At 40.2% G+C, this 21,068-nt stretch overlaps 1 protein-coding gene across 6 annotated transcripts in view; it reads left to right on the forward strand.

Moving 5' to 3' along the window:
• kdm6a (lysine (K)-specific demethylase 6A) overlaps positions 1 to 21,068 on the forward strand; it is a 75,630-nt gene that overhangs the window by 4,096 nt on the left and 50,466 nt on the right. For 4 of the 6 annotated variants that reach the window (XM_037539646.1, XM_017695231.2, XM_017695233.2 and 1 more), the window contains exons 3-4: positions 3,070 to 3,178; positions 3,443 to 3,492. In XM_037539646.1, the coding sequence (XP_037395543.1) occupies positions 3,070 to 3,178; positions 3,443 to 3,492 (159 nt within the window). Of the gene's footprint in view, positions 1 to 3,069; positions 3,179 to 3,442; positions 3,493 to 17,029; positions 18,130 to 18,344; positions 18,508 to 21,068 lie in introns of those variants that run through there. The other 2 variants (XM_017695235.2, XM_037539643.1) reach the window with 2 other exon arrangements.

Below are 21,068 nucleotides of genomic sequence, written 5' to 3' on the forward strand. Positions count from 1 at the left end.
CAGGCGGTTTTCAAAAAAATAAAATAGACCCATTGAAAGCAAATTGATATGTGCACCAAAAAAAAAAAAATCTGCGAGGACGTTTTACTTTGGAATGCTTTACAGAGCATGCAGCTGCTTAGAAACATCTTTCCCATTGGACTGATAAAACCCACTGTATAGACACGAGCAGCCAATCAGAATGTGATAGACTAAATCTCGATAAATGAGGCCAGCGTGGCTTGTTATAGATGTCCAGCACTCTGTGTAGGTGACACTTGGAAGCCTGACCAAAAAAAATAAAAAATCTAAGGACTTTGAATTTCTAGGTGTTCACATAACCTGATAATCATAGGTATTTGCATAGTCTATTGAAAGTCCTTTTCCATGTTCCTATTCAGTCCACACTCGTCACATCACATTTAAACAGGCGCAAATGTGAGTGAAAATCTTATGTGCGAAGCTCCTTTGTAGCAGTTAAATATACACACGTGTGCATAGACTCTAAATATATACACACATAGACAATATACACATTAATATACACCGGTGTTGGACAGCAACATAATTTATGAAATAAAAGCTATGATATGTACAGTTGTACACTTTTCCATATGTGCGAAATGTGAGTATGAGGTAGATAAATGAGATGCAGGGTACACAGGGGATAGAATATTTAACATTTGCTTAACAAGCAGGCTACAGGCCCAAACAGTATCACACACCACAGTACAGGTTTGATTCCGACTAATGGACACAAGTTTAGATGATGATAACTAATGAGTGAGAGTAATAGTCGAGTGACTGGTGCCAGAAAACTAAAATGGGACCTCTTCTCTGCTGGTTGGTACGGAAGTGTTTTGATCAACAGTAGCTTAGGTAGCAGGCCAGATGTGCCACGCATCCCACCACGGGCTTGGTTCCAGCTAACTGATGCTGAAATGGCAGCCATTTACAGGATATCTAGTGTTGGATTGAAAGCCAAAGTTGAGCAAGTTCTGTGGTGTATGCAGCTTTTATCCTGCGTTCACATCGTCAAGCGATGTCTTTCTTGGTAAAACCAACTAATGGTCAGCTCGAGTTCAGAATTGTCCACAGGTGAGTGACCAGTGATTTGGGAAAAGTGAAAAATAGCTGCCAGTGTGAATACGGGGTTAGCCGTCGCTGAGCGAGTGTCATGGTTAATTTTTCTGAAGTTTGTCCCGGCTCTGGTATTTCCACTCTTTGTCCCAGCACCATCTATGTGTGAGCTCCCAGACCACTTATCAGTGAGTGCCTCTAAAATATAAATGGGTGGAATGTGTTTATTTCGCTGTTCAGATGTGGAATAGAAAGTTGATGCAACATAATTTTCAAATACAGTCATCATTTTATATATTGTGGTATATCTCATCATTATAACACCCAACCCTAGACACATGCCAGTTGGTATTGTTTCCATATTTTAGATTGTTTTGGGTCAAGCACGTCCATGTACTCTGTTCTCTGCTAAGAGTGAAGATAAAACTGTGCCTGTGACACAGCAAAACCATTTTCATTGCAGAATTTGTACTATATAAAATATTCACCTATATAATTACACAAATGTGTATTAAAAGTGATTTGGTCTTAAAGAGGACAATTTTCCCCAGGATGCCATGTAACACTGGCCATGATTAAATGCAAAGATTTTTGCCAAGCCGATTGAATATGTTCTGAGTACAGATTAAGAGTGAGGTGTTTACATGTGCACTCTATTAAACAATCTGACAGAATCTTCATTTACACGCTCACTTCAAGTAATCTGATTGAAAATGACGAGCTTGCGTGTAGTACCACTTAGAGTAAACGTTACCATGACAGCCAACATCGTGACATCCAGTCAGAGTGAGACGAGTTTCCAGTTGGCGCGCTTGTCTTTAAATACTTTAAAATGATGTCAGAATCAGAAAAATGTACCTTAGGTGCATTACCCTTGTATACCCTTATTAAAGACGGGAGAGAGGAAGACATCGTGTTCTGAGACAGACAAACTGGACGCCCGTCCCATTGCTGTCGTTTAAAGCTCAAACTTCGTCTCCTCTGCAGACCAGTTTCTGCTCCTGCCATGTTGAACGGTATAAACTTTTGCCGGAGTCGGTTTATGAGTTTATTCTCTGCTTTTGCGGTGACATGAACGCACACATTCTGACTGGAAATGTAATTGGATACAGGTGTTTACCTGGCTATTATTCTTCTATTTAATGGATTATTTACAGGATTACTCACCTTGTTCAATTGGATAGAAATTGTATTCCGAATGGCCTCATTCGGACTAGACTATTCCATGTTTACTTGGACGTATTCTGTTCTGATTGAGCTATTAGTCGGATTATTAACAGATTATTAGGCTGCATGTAAACGTGGCTACTGTAGAGGGAACAAGTCGACAAGCGTTACATATACGAACTGAGTGGGGTCAACTGTTTAGAAATGTTCTACTCAAACATGTTTGATCTTTATTAGCTTTACTTTTGTGCCCTGCCCTAGTGGTAAAATTAATACCACTAGGTCTATAAACAGCCCTCCGAAATTACGACGCATGCTTGTAAAACAGCTGTGCAATGTTGTGTAATTGGCCATTGTTTAGCTGTGGGGAAAATAAGCCATCTGATTGCAGAGATGCCAGGATGCAAGTGTTTCATTGCATGGTGCACTGCCCTTGAAGAAAGGGAAGCTAAGACTGTAAGCGAACTCATGGCAGTCATAACCAGTATCTGTCAAATCTGAAGCAAAGTTATTATTCCAACATTTCACTTTGAACAGAAGGTCTTCTTTCTATTTGAACCAGTGCAGTGAATCACACCTATTGGAATTAAACTTAAATGTGAACTAAGCTGGGTGTTCAACCATGTTGTTTAATGACCATGACCACATTGATTATTCATCTATGAAAATCCTTTTAGTTGAGGTTTAGAATTAAACCCCAGTCAGAGAAAACAGCCCAGAAAGTTAAAACCATTCCTAAATTTGCAGCTTTAGGACATTGACCAGCTGAAGGATGCATGGTGCGAATTCTCAAGCTAAACAGATCATATTAATTGTTTTTTTTTCCCCACCTCATTTTTTCAGGCCATTCGCTGCTATGATGCCTACATTTTGAAAACTGAAGGAAAAGTTGAACCTGAGGTGTTTTGCCAGTTAGGACATTTCAACCTTTTGCTAGAAGATTACCCTAAAGGTGAGTTGGCCTTCGGTTTATTTATTCTACTATTTGGCGTTCTTTTTACTGACGGTCGTTATGCCATTAAGTACTTTTTGGGTGGGTTCAATTATACATGGGGAAGAGGAATAATTTTACCACAGCAGGTCTGTAAGGTTTATGACGGGATAAGTAATCTTGATATAAATAATAGAGATGACAATAGTACTTTCACCTGTTTGTATGTCACTTATGGTTTGAATCAAGTTGTTGCCAATTAATTTTCATTTCTCTTATTACTAGCATTATCTGCATACCAGAGGTACTACAGTTTACAGACAGACTACTGGAAGGTAAGAGATGCTCTCCCTACAGATCTATTAAAAGTAGATGTGGACATATGACACTAATATCATCACAGTACTGTTGTGATGACATTTTCACAATATACAGTGCCTATTATATATGTTGATATTTAGTTTTTGTGAGGTGAAACAGAAATAATCTCACAAAAATTCTCATCAAAAACTATGAATACAGTAGGCATGTGGGGAAATACTCGATTCTTAGATGCATTGTGATGCAGACGTGAACGATTCTGAATTGATTCACAATTCGTTTTGTTTTAATTTATAACATAATGTTGACAAAACGCAAAAAGTGGAACTTGGAAGTGGGTAAGTGCAGTGCCCGGACAGTCTCTGACGGCACGTAACACAAACGCACATGGATGAGGGAGCAATCCGACCAGCTCCCTCTGCATTAAAGCCAGGTTAGATCAGGAGTCACAACCCAAATGTTAAGAAAAGCCATTTTGTCTTTTCAACAAAGCCAAACCACCTTGGGAGCTGCAACATTTAATGTCCAGTATGTTTGTGTATGCTGTTGTCCTAGTATAGGCTAAAAAATATGAATGAGAGCGCAGGTTTAGTTTGCACTGCTTTACGGTTTAGCTATAGCCACTTTCCTCCCATCTCCACCAGGAAACCTATCCTCAAAACTAGAGCAGTTTCTTGTAAAATGTCTCTCAAAGTTCGACTGATGAAGTCGCTTCTCGTTCGAATTTTCCCGTTCTACCTCTCTCGTTTCTCAGTCTCTCGTTGCAGATATAACGTACTAGGAAACAACTGCAGTGCTTATAAATGCCATTTGTCTGTAAATGTTCATCTTGATCTCTGTCTTTTCATAGCTACTAGCGAGACGAGACTTTGTAGCGTCAGTCGCTGAGAACCAGGGCTTTCGTGCTATGCTGCACACTTTGGAGCAGAGATTCAGCGTCCAGTATCGAGCATATTTTATTGACAAAGCGACCCCATCCTGTATAGAAAAAGATGCATGAAGATGCATCGATAATCGCATCACAGCCCCCCTGACTTGTAATCGAATCGTGAGGCGCCTAAAGATTCCCACCCCTAGAATACAGTGATTTTTATTAAATGTTTCATGCTGTGCTGCACTAAATCTGCTTAAACAGGACTAATTATGCTCTCTTATGTAATGTGAATGGGTAATGAAACATACAGTTGTTTACTGCTCTTTAAGTACTGACGATATCCACAATGTGCTCAGAAAGACACACTGATGTAATTTATTACATTACCAAAAAATCATCTTATTTTTCACCTGTAGTTCAGTTTTTCTATTGTGAGTAAAGGTAAATCAGTTTATTGCATCTGGCCTCTGGGCCTGTCACAGTTATTACATAATCGTCTGATTGTAATTATTTAAACTGCCCATAATTATTTAAGCCAACTGATTATTTTCCACAGTTGTCAGCTCCATGCATGTCATGTTTATGGTGCATTGGATGTTTTCTGATTGGTTTAAAACTAATGCACATATTAAGCCTACATGGTTTAATAGCGTGGCAGTGGAGGGTTGCTGGTTTATAGCCTCTGTCAAAATCTATTTTTTGGCCTCAGCACAGTAAGTAGGAGAGCATTTGGCGTTTCTGGTAGTTTCTCAAACATGAAAAGCTAGTTTGATTGGGCCAAAACATTTGATCTTTGAGCATTCGCGTCTGCCGCTGTGATAGAATGGTCTATTGAGACACTTTATGGTTCTTAGGAAAGCAAAAGTTCTCTAATCAGTGCTTTGAACTTTTAGAAGTCTGAGGTGAGTAATGCTGGCTTATTTGTGCTCTAGCTTTAATTATTTATTTATTTAAAATCATCAGTTCTGAGTGCTTAAGTATGGACAGCTAGATACAGTTATATGTGAAGTTTAAATACCCTAATATTTCTTCAAATTTGAATACAGTTTCTATTTATTCACTGATTGTAATGTGTTGGGGTAAAGACAAAATATATGTACAAACATCTGCACAGGCCACTGCTTATTATTGATCAGGCAGTTTAGACAACTTCATGATCCTATTTTATATAGTTGCAGGCAACGAACATCCAACCTTTAAAAAAAGAAAAAAAAGCCTGTCACAATTATTACATAATCACCGTGTCTTATTTATTTGACATGATCAGTTATTTAAGCTCACTGCAAGTATTTTCCACAGTCATTAGATTTCAGACTCATATTATGCTGCAACAAATAAAATGTTAATTGGCTTGGCTTTTTTGTGACTGTGTTTTAATATTGGCTAATGAGTAAGAAAAGACAGATATTTTATATGCCAGTTAATTGTCAGCTGAAATTCACATGATTGTGAAGGCCCCAGTTATGATAATCATGGTTTCTTGGCTGTATGACAATTATCAGCTACATTTACATTTAGCCTTCTTTAGGTTTGCTTTTGTTCCTGGACCAGATGGAGGATGGTGCTAACTGGAATGTGCTGAGTCCTTGTTACTTGGGGCTTCTGATGGCTGTTCTTTGTTTCCAACTGTAGTTTTCCTCATTTTGAAATGCTGTGCTTGGCTGTGAATCTGACAAGCTGGCTGTTCACGCAATGTTTATCCGTCTTTTCACATGAAAAGTTTTATATTTGCAATTTCATTACATTTGATAAAATTCTAAATCAGCTGTGGCAATAATTTGGCAATGTGGTAAAGTATACTTAGCAGAAACGCTGATATTACTGGACTTTGGGGAGATGATCCCCAGCTTTCAAACAGTTTTGTCCGTTATCCTAAGACTGGATGACACAAACTGCTCATGATAGTTTTTCTTGTTAAATATATGTTTGTCGCAGCACAGTGATCACTTTTGTGCAGAAGGGGTTAGGAATCCTATGTTGGAGCACAGAATGCTCCGTGTGATTAACGCGGGTTGTGCCAAGTGGGTTGAGCCCAGTGCCGTCAGCCTGTCAGTGTGATGCACCGTGTGCCTGCTCAGCTGGAAACAGCAATGCGCCTCCTTCGTCTCTTACTGTCTCTGCCTTGTTTTCACTGGGCTGTGAGTTCTCTACACATTCCCCATTTAGTCTAGATGTCTTACTACTGAGTACTAGAACGTTGTTAGTTGATACTAATATCATTGAAGCTGTATGATTCTCAAAGCCTTATCCTTTAGCATGTTTAATATAGAAGTCCATTCAGCAGAAAGTCAGTGCAGCATTAAACCACAAAAACGTTGAAACACGAGCAGCTGATATTGACTCATTACAACTCACGTTTTATGTAATATTTGTTTAAATATTAAATTTGTTAAAATTAAGTTGATTCAAATATATTTTGTGCAAAGATGAATATCCATTCGCTTGCACATATGTGATGCATGTTTTCCCTCCTGGTCCCAACACTTTGACCAATTATTGAGCAGGAACGCCCAATATCACCTCCGTTCCCAGTTGCACGTATGTTTATGTTGACAGACAACACCCTTTCTTCACTTTAGTCTTTCTTTTTGAACCCATTGTAAAATAATGAGCTATTTCAACTTATATTGACAACCTGTGTTCACATTAACAGGAGTGAGGTATTAAATATAATATTATTTATAGGTATTAAATGAGGTTTAAATATCTGGCTGTATTAGGTTTTTTTTCCTGCCACACTGAAAGGCTGATTTGTGCACAGATTTTCTTAACCTGCCTTCTTTTTTCCTAAATTGTTTTTCTCCGACTTTTGCGATGAAGGTGTAAGAAAAATTGAGAGCGATCTGGATGCTAACAGGCTAGCCAGCTAATTATTATAATATGTGTGTGTGTGTGTGTGTATGTATGTATGTATGTATATGTATATATATATGTATATATATATGTATATATATATATATATATATATATATATATATATATATATATATATATATATATATATATATATATATATATTACACATACATACATACATACAGACACAGAGTGAAGCCTGAAATTATTTATACCCCTGGCAAATTTCTTTTGGACTGGAAATGACACATTTCTCCCAGAAGATAAGACGATTTACAAGAGGCATCATTATGGGAAAAAAAAATTCTCAGCTTTTATTTACATTCAAACAAAAAGTGGCATGTCCAAAATTATTCATACCCTTCTCAATAATCAATAGAAAAGCCTTTATTGGCTATTACAGCAATCATAGGCTTCCTGTAATTGCTGACCATTTTTGCATGTCTCCACTGGTATTTTTGCCCATTCGTCTTTAGCAATGAGCTCCAACTCTTTCAGGTTGGAGGGTCTCCTTGCCATCACCCTGACCTTTAGCTCCCTCCACAGATTCTCAACTAGATTCAAGTCAGGACTGCAACTTTTTGCCACTGCAAAACGTTAATGTTTTTGTCTGCTAACCATTTCTTCACCACTTTTGCTGTGTGTTTTGGGTTGTTGTCGTGCTGAAATGTCCATTGGTGCCCAAGACCAAGTTTCTCTGCAGACTACCTGATGATGATGATGATGTTGAGAATCTTGATGCATTGCTCTTTTTTCATGGTGCTGTTTGCTGTGATAAGTTATGGACCAGGGAAACTATCCATGCGCATCATCCCCAGAGGTGAAAATGTTTAGGTGACCCTCTTAACCTGGCAATTAAAAGATGAGTTGACTCAAGTGTGTTAAAGCAGGTAAATCACCAAACAGCCCTTCATGACTGGAGCTGTGAACCCCTGCTTTAGAGGATGACAAGCGTCTGTCAGAATCTAATACTTCACTGCTACTTTTTAGCCTTTTTTAGCTCCAGCACTGAAGGGTGATGAGTTTGTGGATGTCACTGGAGGTGGCAAGTGTGAAGGGGCCAATCTGATTTCTTCTGGGGCCAATGCACCTGTGGCCCTGCCCCTAGATGTGCCCCTGTGTTGGGCTATTTTAGGTTAAGTCATACAGGACTTTTATGTTGAAGAACCTGAATGCAGATGGAGTGGTAGGCTTTGTGGAGTACAGCACAGGACTGTGTTTTTAGCTGTTATTGCTGGAGATGCTGTGTTACTTCTAGCCATGTTTGGTGCTGTTTTCAGCAAATTAAAAATAAAGCTGTGTCATGGATTGTTACCTCGGTAGCAATCCGGTAGTGCAGCATTTTAAAAGCTTTCAGCCATCTATATATGACACGTGGCTCTCTGTCTCTCCAGAACTATATATAGCCCAGAGATGTGTTTAGGGTCTGGCTATTTAGCTATAGCCACAGGTCTGTCTTTACTGCCAAAATATTTAATATGAATTATGAGCTCATACAACCACTGAATCCTTTGTGGTAAATGTGTATCTGTCTCATCACTGCCTAACCTGCTAGACAGAATGACTTTTCAGACCCTTTTTATTTGGTGAAAGTTTTATCAGTAGACTTTCACCGTAGTTTATTGCAGTACAACAGTTCTCATAGTCAAAATGCATAAAATTGAAACGATACCCCCAATTTTTGTCATTTATTTCATAGATAAAAGCATTTGATTTTTTTACTGATATATTGACTTCCAAACTGAATGTCTAATTCTCAGTGCAACTAAAAATGTTTTTTCTGTGCATTTGTAGTCTAGTAATCATTTCCCAGGGATAGCAGGCACCTCTTCACTGTCTTAATTGTTTCACTATTTTGTGCTTACAAAAGTAAAGTGGCCCCCAATGGTTTTGTTGCCCTGCTGTAGAGTTAGTATTGTGACTTGTAAACAGTACAGATTCTGATGGCAATCCTGAAAGAAAGAGGTCTCCCAACTCCAAAGTGAAATGCCTGGTCAGTACTTTCTCACTTGCTGAACCACTTCAGACTTACAAACTGGTCGATCCACGATAATTCACTTACCCATTCCTTTAAAACATACAAAAACAGTCTGTTTGACTGGGGATACAAAACTAGTCACAGCAGTTGTTGGCGCTAGTTATGTAATTTTTGATATGACGAGTTGCTTTTACATCAGAGTTGGTAAACCATCTTGTAACAGTAGTTAACCAAAGTTTCTGGAGAGAGGTGACGTACAGTGAGCTTGGCTAAAGCATGAGAGAAAGACATACATACTTGAGTCTGAGATGAGCTACTGCAGAAAAGAAAATGTGTGCATTATTCCAAGTAGCTTTGATGAACTGACACAAACATTGTAATATTATCAAGTGAGTGCTTTTTCTTGACTAAAGCATGTTTGTCAGACATACTGACATGGTTATTATTTATTAAAAGTTAAAAGTAAAAGGCAGTCTGCCTTTATTTCTGGATTTAAAATTCACAGAATACATCTCGGTCTAGATTTGATGTTGAAAAAGTCCAGACTTTGAATTCCTTTTGTAACCTCTCTTCGGTCTTTCATCTGCTGACTTTTGTTCTTTCTCATTCTTCACTTCAGCAGCACAAATTGACACATTGAATGATTAATTTCACAGAAAAAACTTAAATTGTGTTAGATGAGGAGTGGACATGCATCACTGTGCCAGTATAGCCATACTCCCAATGAAACAGTGCAAACACAAACTCTAAGGTGTGTAGAAATCAAGCTTTATAGCTTCTGGAATAAAACCACTCAGTATCCCTGGGACTGCAAAGTGTCTTACAGAGTAGGAAGCTCTGGAGCAGCTCAACCTGAGCTTAAGGTCATCGTGCCCAGTGTCAAGTGTTGGCTAAAGGACCACAGCATTGGACTGTGGAGCAGTGAGATGAGTGTTTGTGATGGAATTAATCATCAGTATCTGACCTCACTTGTGCTCCTGTCACTGAATGTAACCAAATCTTCACGAAAAACTATAAAAAAAAAACAATTAAAAAAAAACAAAAAAACTATAAAACATTGTTAATGTACTGTATGTTCAGTTCTGTGTCTGACAGGGTCAGCCAATGTTTTAATAAATTACTATTTTACATCTTTATTTTTCTTTAAAGCTGGTGAACACAAGATGAGGCAGTCATGTATAGTTTATAGTTCAGGGAATACCAGCAGTGGGAGGGCACTTGGTGCTACTTAGAAACGTAATGAAATTGTGGTTACTGTTTTGGTTGTGGAAGTGCTTTAGCTTCAGGTCGTGTTGACCCTGTCGTTTTGACTTTGTTTTTGCTTTCGGTTTAGTTTGTCTCTTCTTTTGTGTTATGATCCACTCCTGTTTCACTGTACTACCTTCCCTGTGTTCACTTTACCTTCATGTGACTTTTTACATTAGCATCGTTCAAAATGAACGGAATGGCCGTGCAGCGTCCTTTCCAAGTTACAGGCAGTTCTAAATGACCAATTTTGTTAATGGCTTGAAATATTTAAATAGTTATTGAGCACAGACCTTTTTTTTTTTTTTTTTTTTTTTTTTTTTTTAAAGGATGGTGTGCTACAGAAGCTTATATAAGTACCACATTGTAGACTGAGGTGGGATATTGGTACGCAAATGAAATGCACCTAGTTATGTATTGCAGTACAGATACAGATTGTTGATACAGGATTCAGGATAAGCTAAGTATCTGCAAACAAATGGAAAAAAGGGTGTTGTTGATGCCTGAAAATATATATATATTTTTTGATAGGCTTTTAAAAGTAGAGAAGGCGCAATACTTCTTTTCTCAAATACTGCTGCTGAAACCTTGGGTATCTGATGTCTTTTTTTTTTTTTTTTTTAAATTGAAGTTCTTAGAGTATATAACTTTTCTAACATAGGATTATTGTTCATTAATTTAATGGAAAACAATGCAAAATGGCTGGGTTAATTTTAAGAGTGTTTATATATATATATATATATATATATATATATATATATATATATATATATAAAAAAGAGAGAGAGAGAGAGAGAATTTTGACCAGATTTTCTCCCCAATTTAGTAGCGTCCAATTCCACCTGCTAGTTAGGACTCCCCCAGTAACACGATGCTATCAACGGTAGGAGGGTAAAGGCTAGCACAGGCTTCCTCCAAGACCTGTCAAACCAACCACCGCTTCTTTTCAAACTGCTGCTCACACAACGTCATTGGACAGCTGAATGCGCTTGGAGGGAAGTGGCAACCACCAGTTCCGTTGTGTGAACTAACAGACGCCTGCGCTGACAAGCATCACATTGGGGGAGGGAGGGGGGGCATTCTACTCCTGGCTATGGATGGTTATAGCATCACCAGGGATTGAACTCGCGATCTCCCGAAGATAGGTCCAACATTTTAGATGTTTGCGTCACTGGGGAGACCATATAATCCCAATATTGAGGCGCTCTGAAAACACCTCATGCAAAAGTGGTTCTGACTGCTCAGCCGCAGTCTGTGAAATTCACTTTCATTCTCACTGAGGTCCATAAGCTTATGAAGACCCCAACTTTTCCAATGCAGTTCGGCAGTCAGGCGCATGATTACCTTTTAGCCTGCAGAAACTGAAAAAGGAGCAGTGAGAGTTTTGAGTTTGTCCTTGATAATTATGTATTCGCAAAAACAATGTTGACCTTTTTTGCCTTGTCTTAGTGTCTGTCTCCTGCCATTATTTAGCATGGACATCAAAAAAATTTAATAAATAGGCTTCCCAACAGAGCAGCAGATAGTTTTTAATATATAAAAAAAATCGTATTCCATCCATCCATTATCTTCTGCTTCTCCGGGGTTTGATCGCGGGGTCAGCATCCTAAGCAATGAGGCCCAGACCTCCCTTTCCCCAGCCACTTCCACTAGCTCTCCAAGGGGGATTCCGAGGCGCTCCCAGGCCAGCTGGGCGATATAGTCACGCCAGCGTGTCCTGGGTCTTCCCCGGGGTCTCCTCCCAGGTGGACTTGCCTGTGACACCTCCCGAGGGAGGCGTCCACGGGGCATCCTAACCAGATGCCCGAACCACCTTAGCTGGCTCCTCTCGACGTAAAGAAGCAGCGGCTCTACTCAGAGTCCCTCCCGGGTGACCGAACTTCTCACCCTATCTCTATGGGAAAGTCCAGACACCCTGCGGAGGAAATTCATTTCGCTTGTATTCGCGATCTTATTCTTTCAGTCATTACCCAAAGCTCATGACCATAGGTGAGGGTGGAAACGTAGATCGACCGGTAAATCGAGAGCCTTGCCTTATGGCTCAGCTCTTTCTTTACCACAACAGACCGGTAAAGAGCCCGCATCACTGCTGACCCAGCACCAATCCGCCTGTCAATCTCCCGCTCCCTTGTACCATCACTCGTGAACAAGACCCCGAGATACTTGAACTCCTCCACTTGAGGCAAGAGCCTATCCCCCACCCAGAGAGGGCTCTCCGCCCTTTTCCGCCTGAGAACCATGGTCTCGGACTTGGAGGTACTGATTCTCATCCCGGCCGCTTCACACTCGGCTGCAAACCGATCCAGCGAAAGCTGAAGTTCACGGCCTGATGTCCCCAATAGGACCACATCATCTGCAAACAGCAGCGATGTGACCCTGAGGTCACCAAACCGGACACCCTCCATCCCCTGACTGCGCCTAGAAATTCCATCCATAAAAATTATGAATAGAATCGGTGACAAAGGGCATCCCTGACGGAGTCCAACTCTCACTGGGAACGAGTCTGACTTACTGCCGGCTATGCGAACCAAACTCCAGCTTGGTTTGTACAGGGCCTGAATGGCTCGTAGCAAAGAGCCATGTACCCCGTACTCCCGAAGCACCTCCCACAGAATACCCCGGGGAACACAGTCGAATGCCTTCTCCAGATCCACAAAGCACATGTGGACTGGTTGGGCAAACTCCCATGAACCGTGGAGAGGGTGAAGAGTTGGTCCAGTGTTCCACGACCAGGGCGGAACCCGCACTGCTCCTCCTGGATCAGAGGTTTGACTATAAGCCGGACTCTCTTCTCCAGTACCCCTGCATAGGCCTTACCAGGGAGGCTGAGGAATGTGATTCCCCTGTAGTTGGAACACACCCTCCGGTCCCCTTTTTAAAAGAGATGCACCACCACCCCAGTCTGCCAATCCAGTGGCACCGCCCCCAATGTCCACGCTAGGGCTGCAAGTAACGATTATTTCAATAATCGATGAATCGGGCGATTAGTTTTTCGATTAATCGATGAATCGGAGGGTGGTGGTCATTTCCATGTCTTTATTCAGAAATAGAACATTGAATAACAGAACAAATAAATGCTTACAATAATTAAATAATAGATTAAATCAAATAACATTTATTAATAAATTATAATAAAATAAATTAAACAAAGAAAAATAAGTGCATCTCTGATGCAAACACTAAATACAAACTAACTCACTGATACAAACTCACTCACTCCCTTTCTTTAGGAACTTTGCATTGCAATGCAAAAATGTTAGCATGTCAACATGCTCCTGGCTAAGGCTGGCTCTCTTTTTAGAAACTATATTACCTGCTGCAGAGAACAGACGCTCAGACGGTGTTGAAGTACCAGGAATGCATAAATAGGACTTGGCTAGCCTAGCCAATATAGGATATCTATCTCTGTTAGCTTTCCACCACTGCAGTGCATTTTGTTCCTTGGCAATGTTTCTTTCTCCAAAGTATGTGAGGACTTCATTTCTCACTTGGTTTTGAACATCGTCCCCTTCGCTTGCTCTGTCCTCGTCTTCACCATCAGAACCAAGGAGAGAATCCAATAGGGTGGCACGAGGTCCTGATTCAGCACCTGGAGTATCGGTGGAGGTGCTACTGCAACTGCCATGCTGCTGCACATCCATCTCCCTTTTCTCTGCGTTGGTCATGTTTCCTTTGTAGAATTTATTTATATGTTAAAGATATGTTAAATGTTAACTTAATGTTAAACTTATTTTAAAGAATCCGCCTCCGCTCCGGCTCCGCCTCGCTATGTTCAACTCGCTCTTTTTTTTTTGCGTTGACGAAGCGCCGCAGGTGACGTAAGCTAATATGACAAGGCGAGTGAAACATAAATCGTGCGACACAACGAATCGATAATCAAATTCGTTGCCAACACTTTTAATAATCGATTATTATCGATTTTATCGATTCGTTGTTGCAGCCCTAGTCCACGCAATGTCAACTGTAGCTGTTCTGACCGGCATCTTCCCCCACCACCTGATCCAACTCACCACCAGGTGGTGATCAGTTGACAGCTCAGCTCCTCTCTTTACCCGAGTGTCCAAAACACATGGCCACAAGTCCGATGACACGGTCAATCATTGAACTGCGGCCTAGGGTGTCCTGGTGCCATGTGCACTTATGGACATCCTTGTTTTCAAACATGGTGTTTGTGATGGACAAACTGGTTTGCACAGAAGTCCAAAAACTGAACACCACTCGGGTTCAGATCAGAGAGGCCATTCCTCCCAATCACACCCCTCCAGGTCTCACTGTCATTGCCCACGTGAGCGTTAAAGTCCCCCAGTAGGACAAGAGTCTCCAGGAGGAGCACTTTCAAGCACCCTTCCCAAGGACTCTAAGAAGGCTGGGTACTCTGAACTGCTGTTCGGTGCATAAGCACAGACAGCAGTCAGGACCCGTTCCCCAACCCGAAGGCGTAGTGAAGCTACCCTCTCGTCCACCGGAGAAATCCCCAACATACAGGCACAGAGTCGAGAGGCTCTGAGAAAGCCCACACCTGCCTGCCACTTCTCACCATGGGCAACTCCAGAAAAGAATAAAGTCCAGCCCCTCTCAAGGAGATTGGACCCAGAGCCCAAGCTGTGTGTTGAGGTGAGCCCGACTATATCTAGCCAGTATCTCTCAACCTCGCGCACCAACTCAGGCTCCTTCCCCGCCAGTGAGGTAACGTTCCATGTCTTCGGACACTGCCCGATTCAAAAAGCACTGAACGCCTACTACTGCTCCTCCCATTGGTGGTGATTCGATGGGAGGGGGGACTCATGTAACTCCTTCGGGCTGGGCCCGGGCGGGCACCATGAGTAAATGCCCGGCCACCAGACGCTCGCTGGCAAGCCCCTCCCCCAGGCCTGGCTCCAGGATAGGGCCCAGGTAACCCTGTTCCAGGCAGGGTACACAAGTCCTGTTTTCGTCTCTTCATAGGGGTTATTATGGATCACACTTCGTCTGACCTGTGACCTAGGACCAGTTTGCCATGGGAGACCCTACCAGGAGCTTTTGCTCCAGACAACATAGCTCCTAGGATCATTCAAGCACGCAAACCCCTCCACCACAATAAGGTGGTGATCCATGGAGAGGAAAAAAATCTTATGATGGAAAAATGGAAAAACTACAGTGGCTTACAGAGAAGAACTGATTTGCAATTTTCAAAAATATGCTGCTGATATATTGATGATAACCTTTAATACTGGCCACATTCACACAATAAACCATTCTCAAGAAGACAGTTCTTCTTAAAACCCGCTCATATGGTGTTTACAAAGCTTCACCAATGTTTTCTTGTTTGGGATTTGTTTTTATGCTAACCATGCACTAGAAGACTGACTTTCCACTCTATAGTGCTACAGATGGGAAGATACATTGGCTGGGCATGTAAAGAGCTGGGGCTCAGCTCAGTTCACTGTAGAACTGTATACTCTGGCATAGGGGTGAAACGATTACATAAATTGATCGAGTAATTGTCAGTGCCTCGAGGAATCGTTTATTAAATTTAAAACTCAGAGCGTAGTATTTTGCACCGAGTACTTTTAATTTGGCACAACACGCTTACGTCACTCACGCACAGGAAGAAGGAGGAGGTGGACGCAGCAGAGGTTTTTAGTTGAGATGCGGGAATATGGAAGCGGCGAGGGAAAACAGCGAAAACGTACGAGAAGAAAAGGGCAATAGGAAAAGACAGAAAATGTCAAAAGTATGGGAGCATTTTAGGCTTGACAGCATTGTCTTTGCCTACCACAACGGCACATCTTCAATGCTGCACCATCTCGTCCGAAGACACCCGGAATGGAGCGGAGCCGAGACGAGGTAAATTTAATTTATAACAAATCAATGAGATTAACATTAATGTACCTTAATAACATAACGAGAGCCCTGTGGAATGCTGATTATTAGGAATACTGTCGAATGTGTGGCAAGTTTATTACAACGGAGACATGTTCTCGACTTAATACAGGCAATCAGTGATATGTAATCAGTAAACACAGTGCTGGGGAGTTAAGAAGATAGCTAAACAATAAATACATGTTAAAGTTAGCTGAACTAAAGTTACTTTGGTCGGGAACAATATGCTTGATTTTTTTTCATCTATGATTACGTTTGGCTGGTGAGACAAAAAGATAATTTCTGACACTCTGTATCTCTTAGTTGATGGATAAAATATCAATTACCACTAGTGCCTAATGTGCCCCAATGTCAGTTTTATGGTTCATAAATGCACGGCCATGAACCTACTGTATTATGTCATTTAGTCTTAGTGATGTCAATTAACTAATTATTGTTTATGGTCTTTTTTTAGTAAATCATCATCATCACAGTCTCGGATGGACAAATTTATCTACAAAGCGCCATTATGTAGACCCAAACAAGCAGCTGAGCTAACAAATAGCATTTTAAACATGATGGTTACAGACATGCGCCCACTGAGCATGGTGGAGGATGTCGTTTTTAAAGCAATGATTTCAGCTTTCCATCCCAATTATGAGCTTCCATCATGAACTTTCTTCACAAAACAAATGGAGAAAAAGTATGAAGGTATCAAATCCAAGATGAAACAGGCCCTGCAAGAGGCTGAGAGCATTACACTCACAACTGATGTTTGGACGAGCATCGCAACGAAGCTCATATGGGGGTGACATGCCACTATCTTGGGAAGAATTGGAAAATGGTGTCACACTGCCTGACAACGATGCCCCTTGAGGAGAGACATACAGCTGCAAATATTGCACAATGGATTGAGGAGGTTTTGGATTGAGGAAATTTGACATTACAGCAGAGAAAATCAAAGCTGTCGTCCACGACAATGGCGCTAATGTTGTGGCAGCATCGAAGATTTTGCAGGAAATGTTCGGATGGGCATCAGTGCGTTGTGCAGGGCACACCCTAAACTTGGTTGTTCAAAGCTGTTTGAGGATTCATCAGGCTATCCCAAAGTGTGTTGCGGCTGCAAGAAGCCTTGTCGAACACTTCAAAAAAAGTGAACTTTCATGTGCCAAGTTGAAGGACAAGCAGAAAAAAATGAATGTCAAGGAGAACATGCTGGTGCAAGATGTCTGTACATGCTGGAACAGCACCTACGCCATGTTGTCCAGACTACAAGAACAGACATGGCTGGTGACTGCCACACTCTCTGATCCAGAGGGAAACATTACCTGGACCTCAAACCTGAACACTGGAACCTGATTGAGGAGCTGAACCATGTCCTTGAGCCCTTTTAATCAGCTACAGTGTATCTGAGTGGACAACAATATGTCTCACTCTGCACTTCCACATCTTGTGCACAAACTTAAGTAGAACATACAGAGACCAGAACTTGAGACTGCACCTGTGAGGTCTTTTCAGACTCATGCAACAGAACAGGTCAGAGAACGATGGGAAGAACTAACTAAATTTACTCCTCAATCTCCAAACATCACCCTGCTTGCTGCTGTTTTGGATCCCAGGTTTCGAAAACTGAGATTCTTGCCTGCTGAAGTATTCAAGGTCCAAAATGCAGTACGAGCCATGGCACTTGCTGCCAAACAGCAAGTGAGGCAGCCCACCGCAAGTAACCATGGAACATCTAGCACAGAAGCACCAGCAGCATATGCCAAGGAGGCTACACCTTTCTTTGACTCAGACACCACCACAAGTGATGAAGACCAAGATGAGGAGAAGCAGTTAAATGCTGTAGAGCAGGAGGTAAGTAAATAATTTTGTTTTTAATCTTAACAAATTTCAGATCGCTTTATAGGACTATTTTTTACCTTCCCTGAAGATGTGCTATGAAGTACTTGTAATAAGGCATTATACTGGATAGAAAAATCATACTGATACAGATAATGACTGTAATAACTGTAGTGCAAAATGTAAGTTAACAAAAAAAATTTTATACTTTTGTCACAATTATTCCACAGGTCTTGATGTATTTTGGAGAACATCCCCTGTCCAAGAAGGAGAATCCACTGACTTGGTGGGAAAAGAATGCAGCGCGCTGTCCAACATTGGCAGAATTGGCAAGGTCTCTGCTGTGTATTCCAGCTACATCCACGCCATCAGAGCGTCTGTTTTCAGCTGCAGGTAACATTGCTTCAAAAAAGAGGGCAAGCCTAAGCCCTGAGCATGTTGACATGCTCACCTTCCTGCATTGCAACCAAATGCTCCTTTAAAGAACACAAACACACGCACAGTGGCCTTTGCCTCGATTCTCCTGAATCTATTAAAGCACTCACAGCAGAAATGTGTGAAACCACATGGACCTGTTCCTGTTCAGATATTCAGAAGCTAAAATGCACAATATAAAGCCAATGTTTATGCCTTTTATTTATTTATTTTTATTTTTTAATGCCCTATATTTTTCATACTTAGGAAATCCTAAGTTGAAAGTAATTTAATTTATTTTTTTACTTGTGGTATTTGCTTCTATTTTGTTTTATTTATTTATATTTGTGTTTGCAATTTGGAAATGTATGTTGTGAATTTAAAAATAATATAACTTATTTATAAAAGAAAACCAATTGGTTATTCATTATTAAATGAAATGTCTTGTTTTCTCTTGTGTATTTTTAATTGCGCTTTACATAAGGAAATATGTTTTATCCGATTACTCGATTAATCGAATCGATATTTCAGTAGAGTACTCGATTACTAAAATAATCAATAGCTGCATCCCTGCTCTGGCAGATCATCATCCAGAATCTTTTAATTAACCTTTTAAAATGTGCAGTTACTTTTTAAATTTGATATAAATATTTACACATCAACAAAACATGCAGCGATTCAGCATTGCTGAGTGTCGAGAACAAAACTAAAAAAACAAAAGAAAAAACAGAAAAAATTGATTCTTCAATAATACCATTCTTAAAGGCCTCGGCACATTTCCTTAAATCACTGTTACACTCAGTGAACTTGAAATTTTAACATAGTTTACATTTTAAGTTAAAATAATTATTGTATTACAGTAGAGCAGATTTGCCATCTTTACACAGATTTCAGGCACTCACGCATGCATTCTATTAACTTCTGATAATATTTAACACGGTTGATATTGTCGTGGGATCAAGATGAGAAAAAGACTAACTTGAGACCCCCTCCTTGACCATCTCGTACTGAACGATCGAGATGATGCGACTAACAAGACTCTCGTGATTTTATTCCAACGCGGAGTATTTATCTCAGACAGTGAAATCACTTGAAAAATCATTAGGTGTAAGGCTGGCATTAGATTAAAAACTAGAATCTAGACACGCTCAACAGTACAAAGGTGTGAACAATTCTGCCGTTTGAATTGCAGTCAGACCTGTCATGAATTGTTTTGTGAGACCTTTCTCAAGAACACATTTAGGAAAAAACTTTGGAAGATATTTGTGACTGAGGCCCAGTGTTCTTGGTCTGTTTCTTTTACCAGAATGCTAGTGAGGCACAGCATTCAGTCAGCACATGTGCTGTACAGTTCTCCTCAGCAGTAACCCTAGGAAGGTAATGGCTGGTAGTAGTCACAAGTTAATGGAGATGTAGTCTACATAAGCTGTATTTGACCATTTGCCAGAGTAATGCATGTTTATACAAAGATGACGGTCAATAAAATATTTACGTCTTGCGTTTATTTATCCATTGCAGTAAACGCACCGAAATTTAGCCCGACGGATACTTTCTGCTTCTCTTGTATGTCAGTTAGAATAAACAAGCGTCATGGAGCAAGTACAGTCACTGGTGCAGGGTAACTCTTAGTTTAAAGGAAACACATTTTTCTGCTTTTTTCCCCTCCTCATTTTAACACTTGTAATATATTTATATATATAAATATATATATAAATAAATATGTAAATAAAATAATGTTATATATGTTGCTTAAGTTGACACTTTTGTTCCAGATAAAACATAATCTGCAACATAACAAATTGCCAGCATGCCAGCTTCCAAAGTGGATTGGTCGTCGTGGGCCTGTTGAATGGCCCCCAACGTCTCCTGATCTGACCCCCTTAGTCTTTTATCTTTGGGGTCATCTGAAGGCAATTGTCTATGCTGTGAAGATACCAGATGTGCAGCACCTGAAACTACAGATACTGGAAGCCTGTGCTAGCATTTCTTCTGCGGTGTTGCTATCAGTGTGTGAAGAGTGGGGGAAGAGGGTTGCAAAAACTAAAGTTGGATCCAAAATGGCCGCCATGGTCACCACCTATCTTGAAAAGTTTTTCATAAATCCATATAAATGGCCCACCCTATATATATATATATATATATATATATATATATATATATATATATATATATATATATATATATATATATATATATATATATATATATTTCTGCCAGGGATGAAGCAGACATTCTGATCTGATAGTGTTTAATATTATTTTGTCATTAGTATTTTTAGTTTTTTCTTTTATTTTTTTATTTTTTTTATTTATTTATTTTTTTGTTCATATTGTCGTTGTTGTAATGCTAATCTACTCTAGCTAAACAAATGTTACTTGTGCATGCAAAACCTGCATAAAATGTTGCCTTTATTTGGTGAGTGTAAGCTTACTGTTCATAGGATAAAACAGTGCAGACTTGAGCTTCTTTTTTCCTAGATTGTTTGCATTTGGCTTATATGTACAGTAATTTTACAGTAAAGTAATTCTTAAGAACAACAG

This window comes from Pygocentrus nattereri, chromosome 6, assembly GCF_015220715.1.
Source record: "Pygocentrus nattereri isolate fPygNat1 chromosome 6, fPygNat1.pri, whole genome shotgun sequence".
NCBI lineage: Eukaryota > Metazoa > Chordata > Actinopteri > Characiformes > Serrasalmidae > Pygocentrus > Pygocentrus nattereri.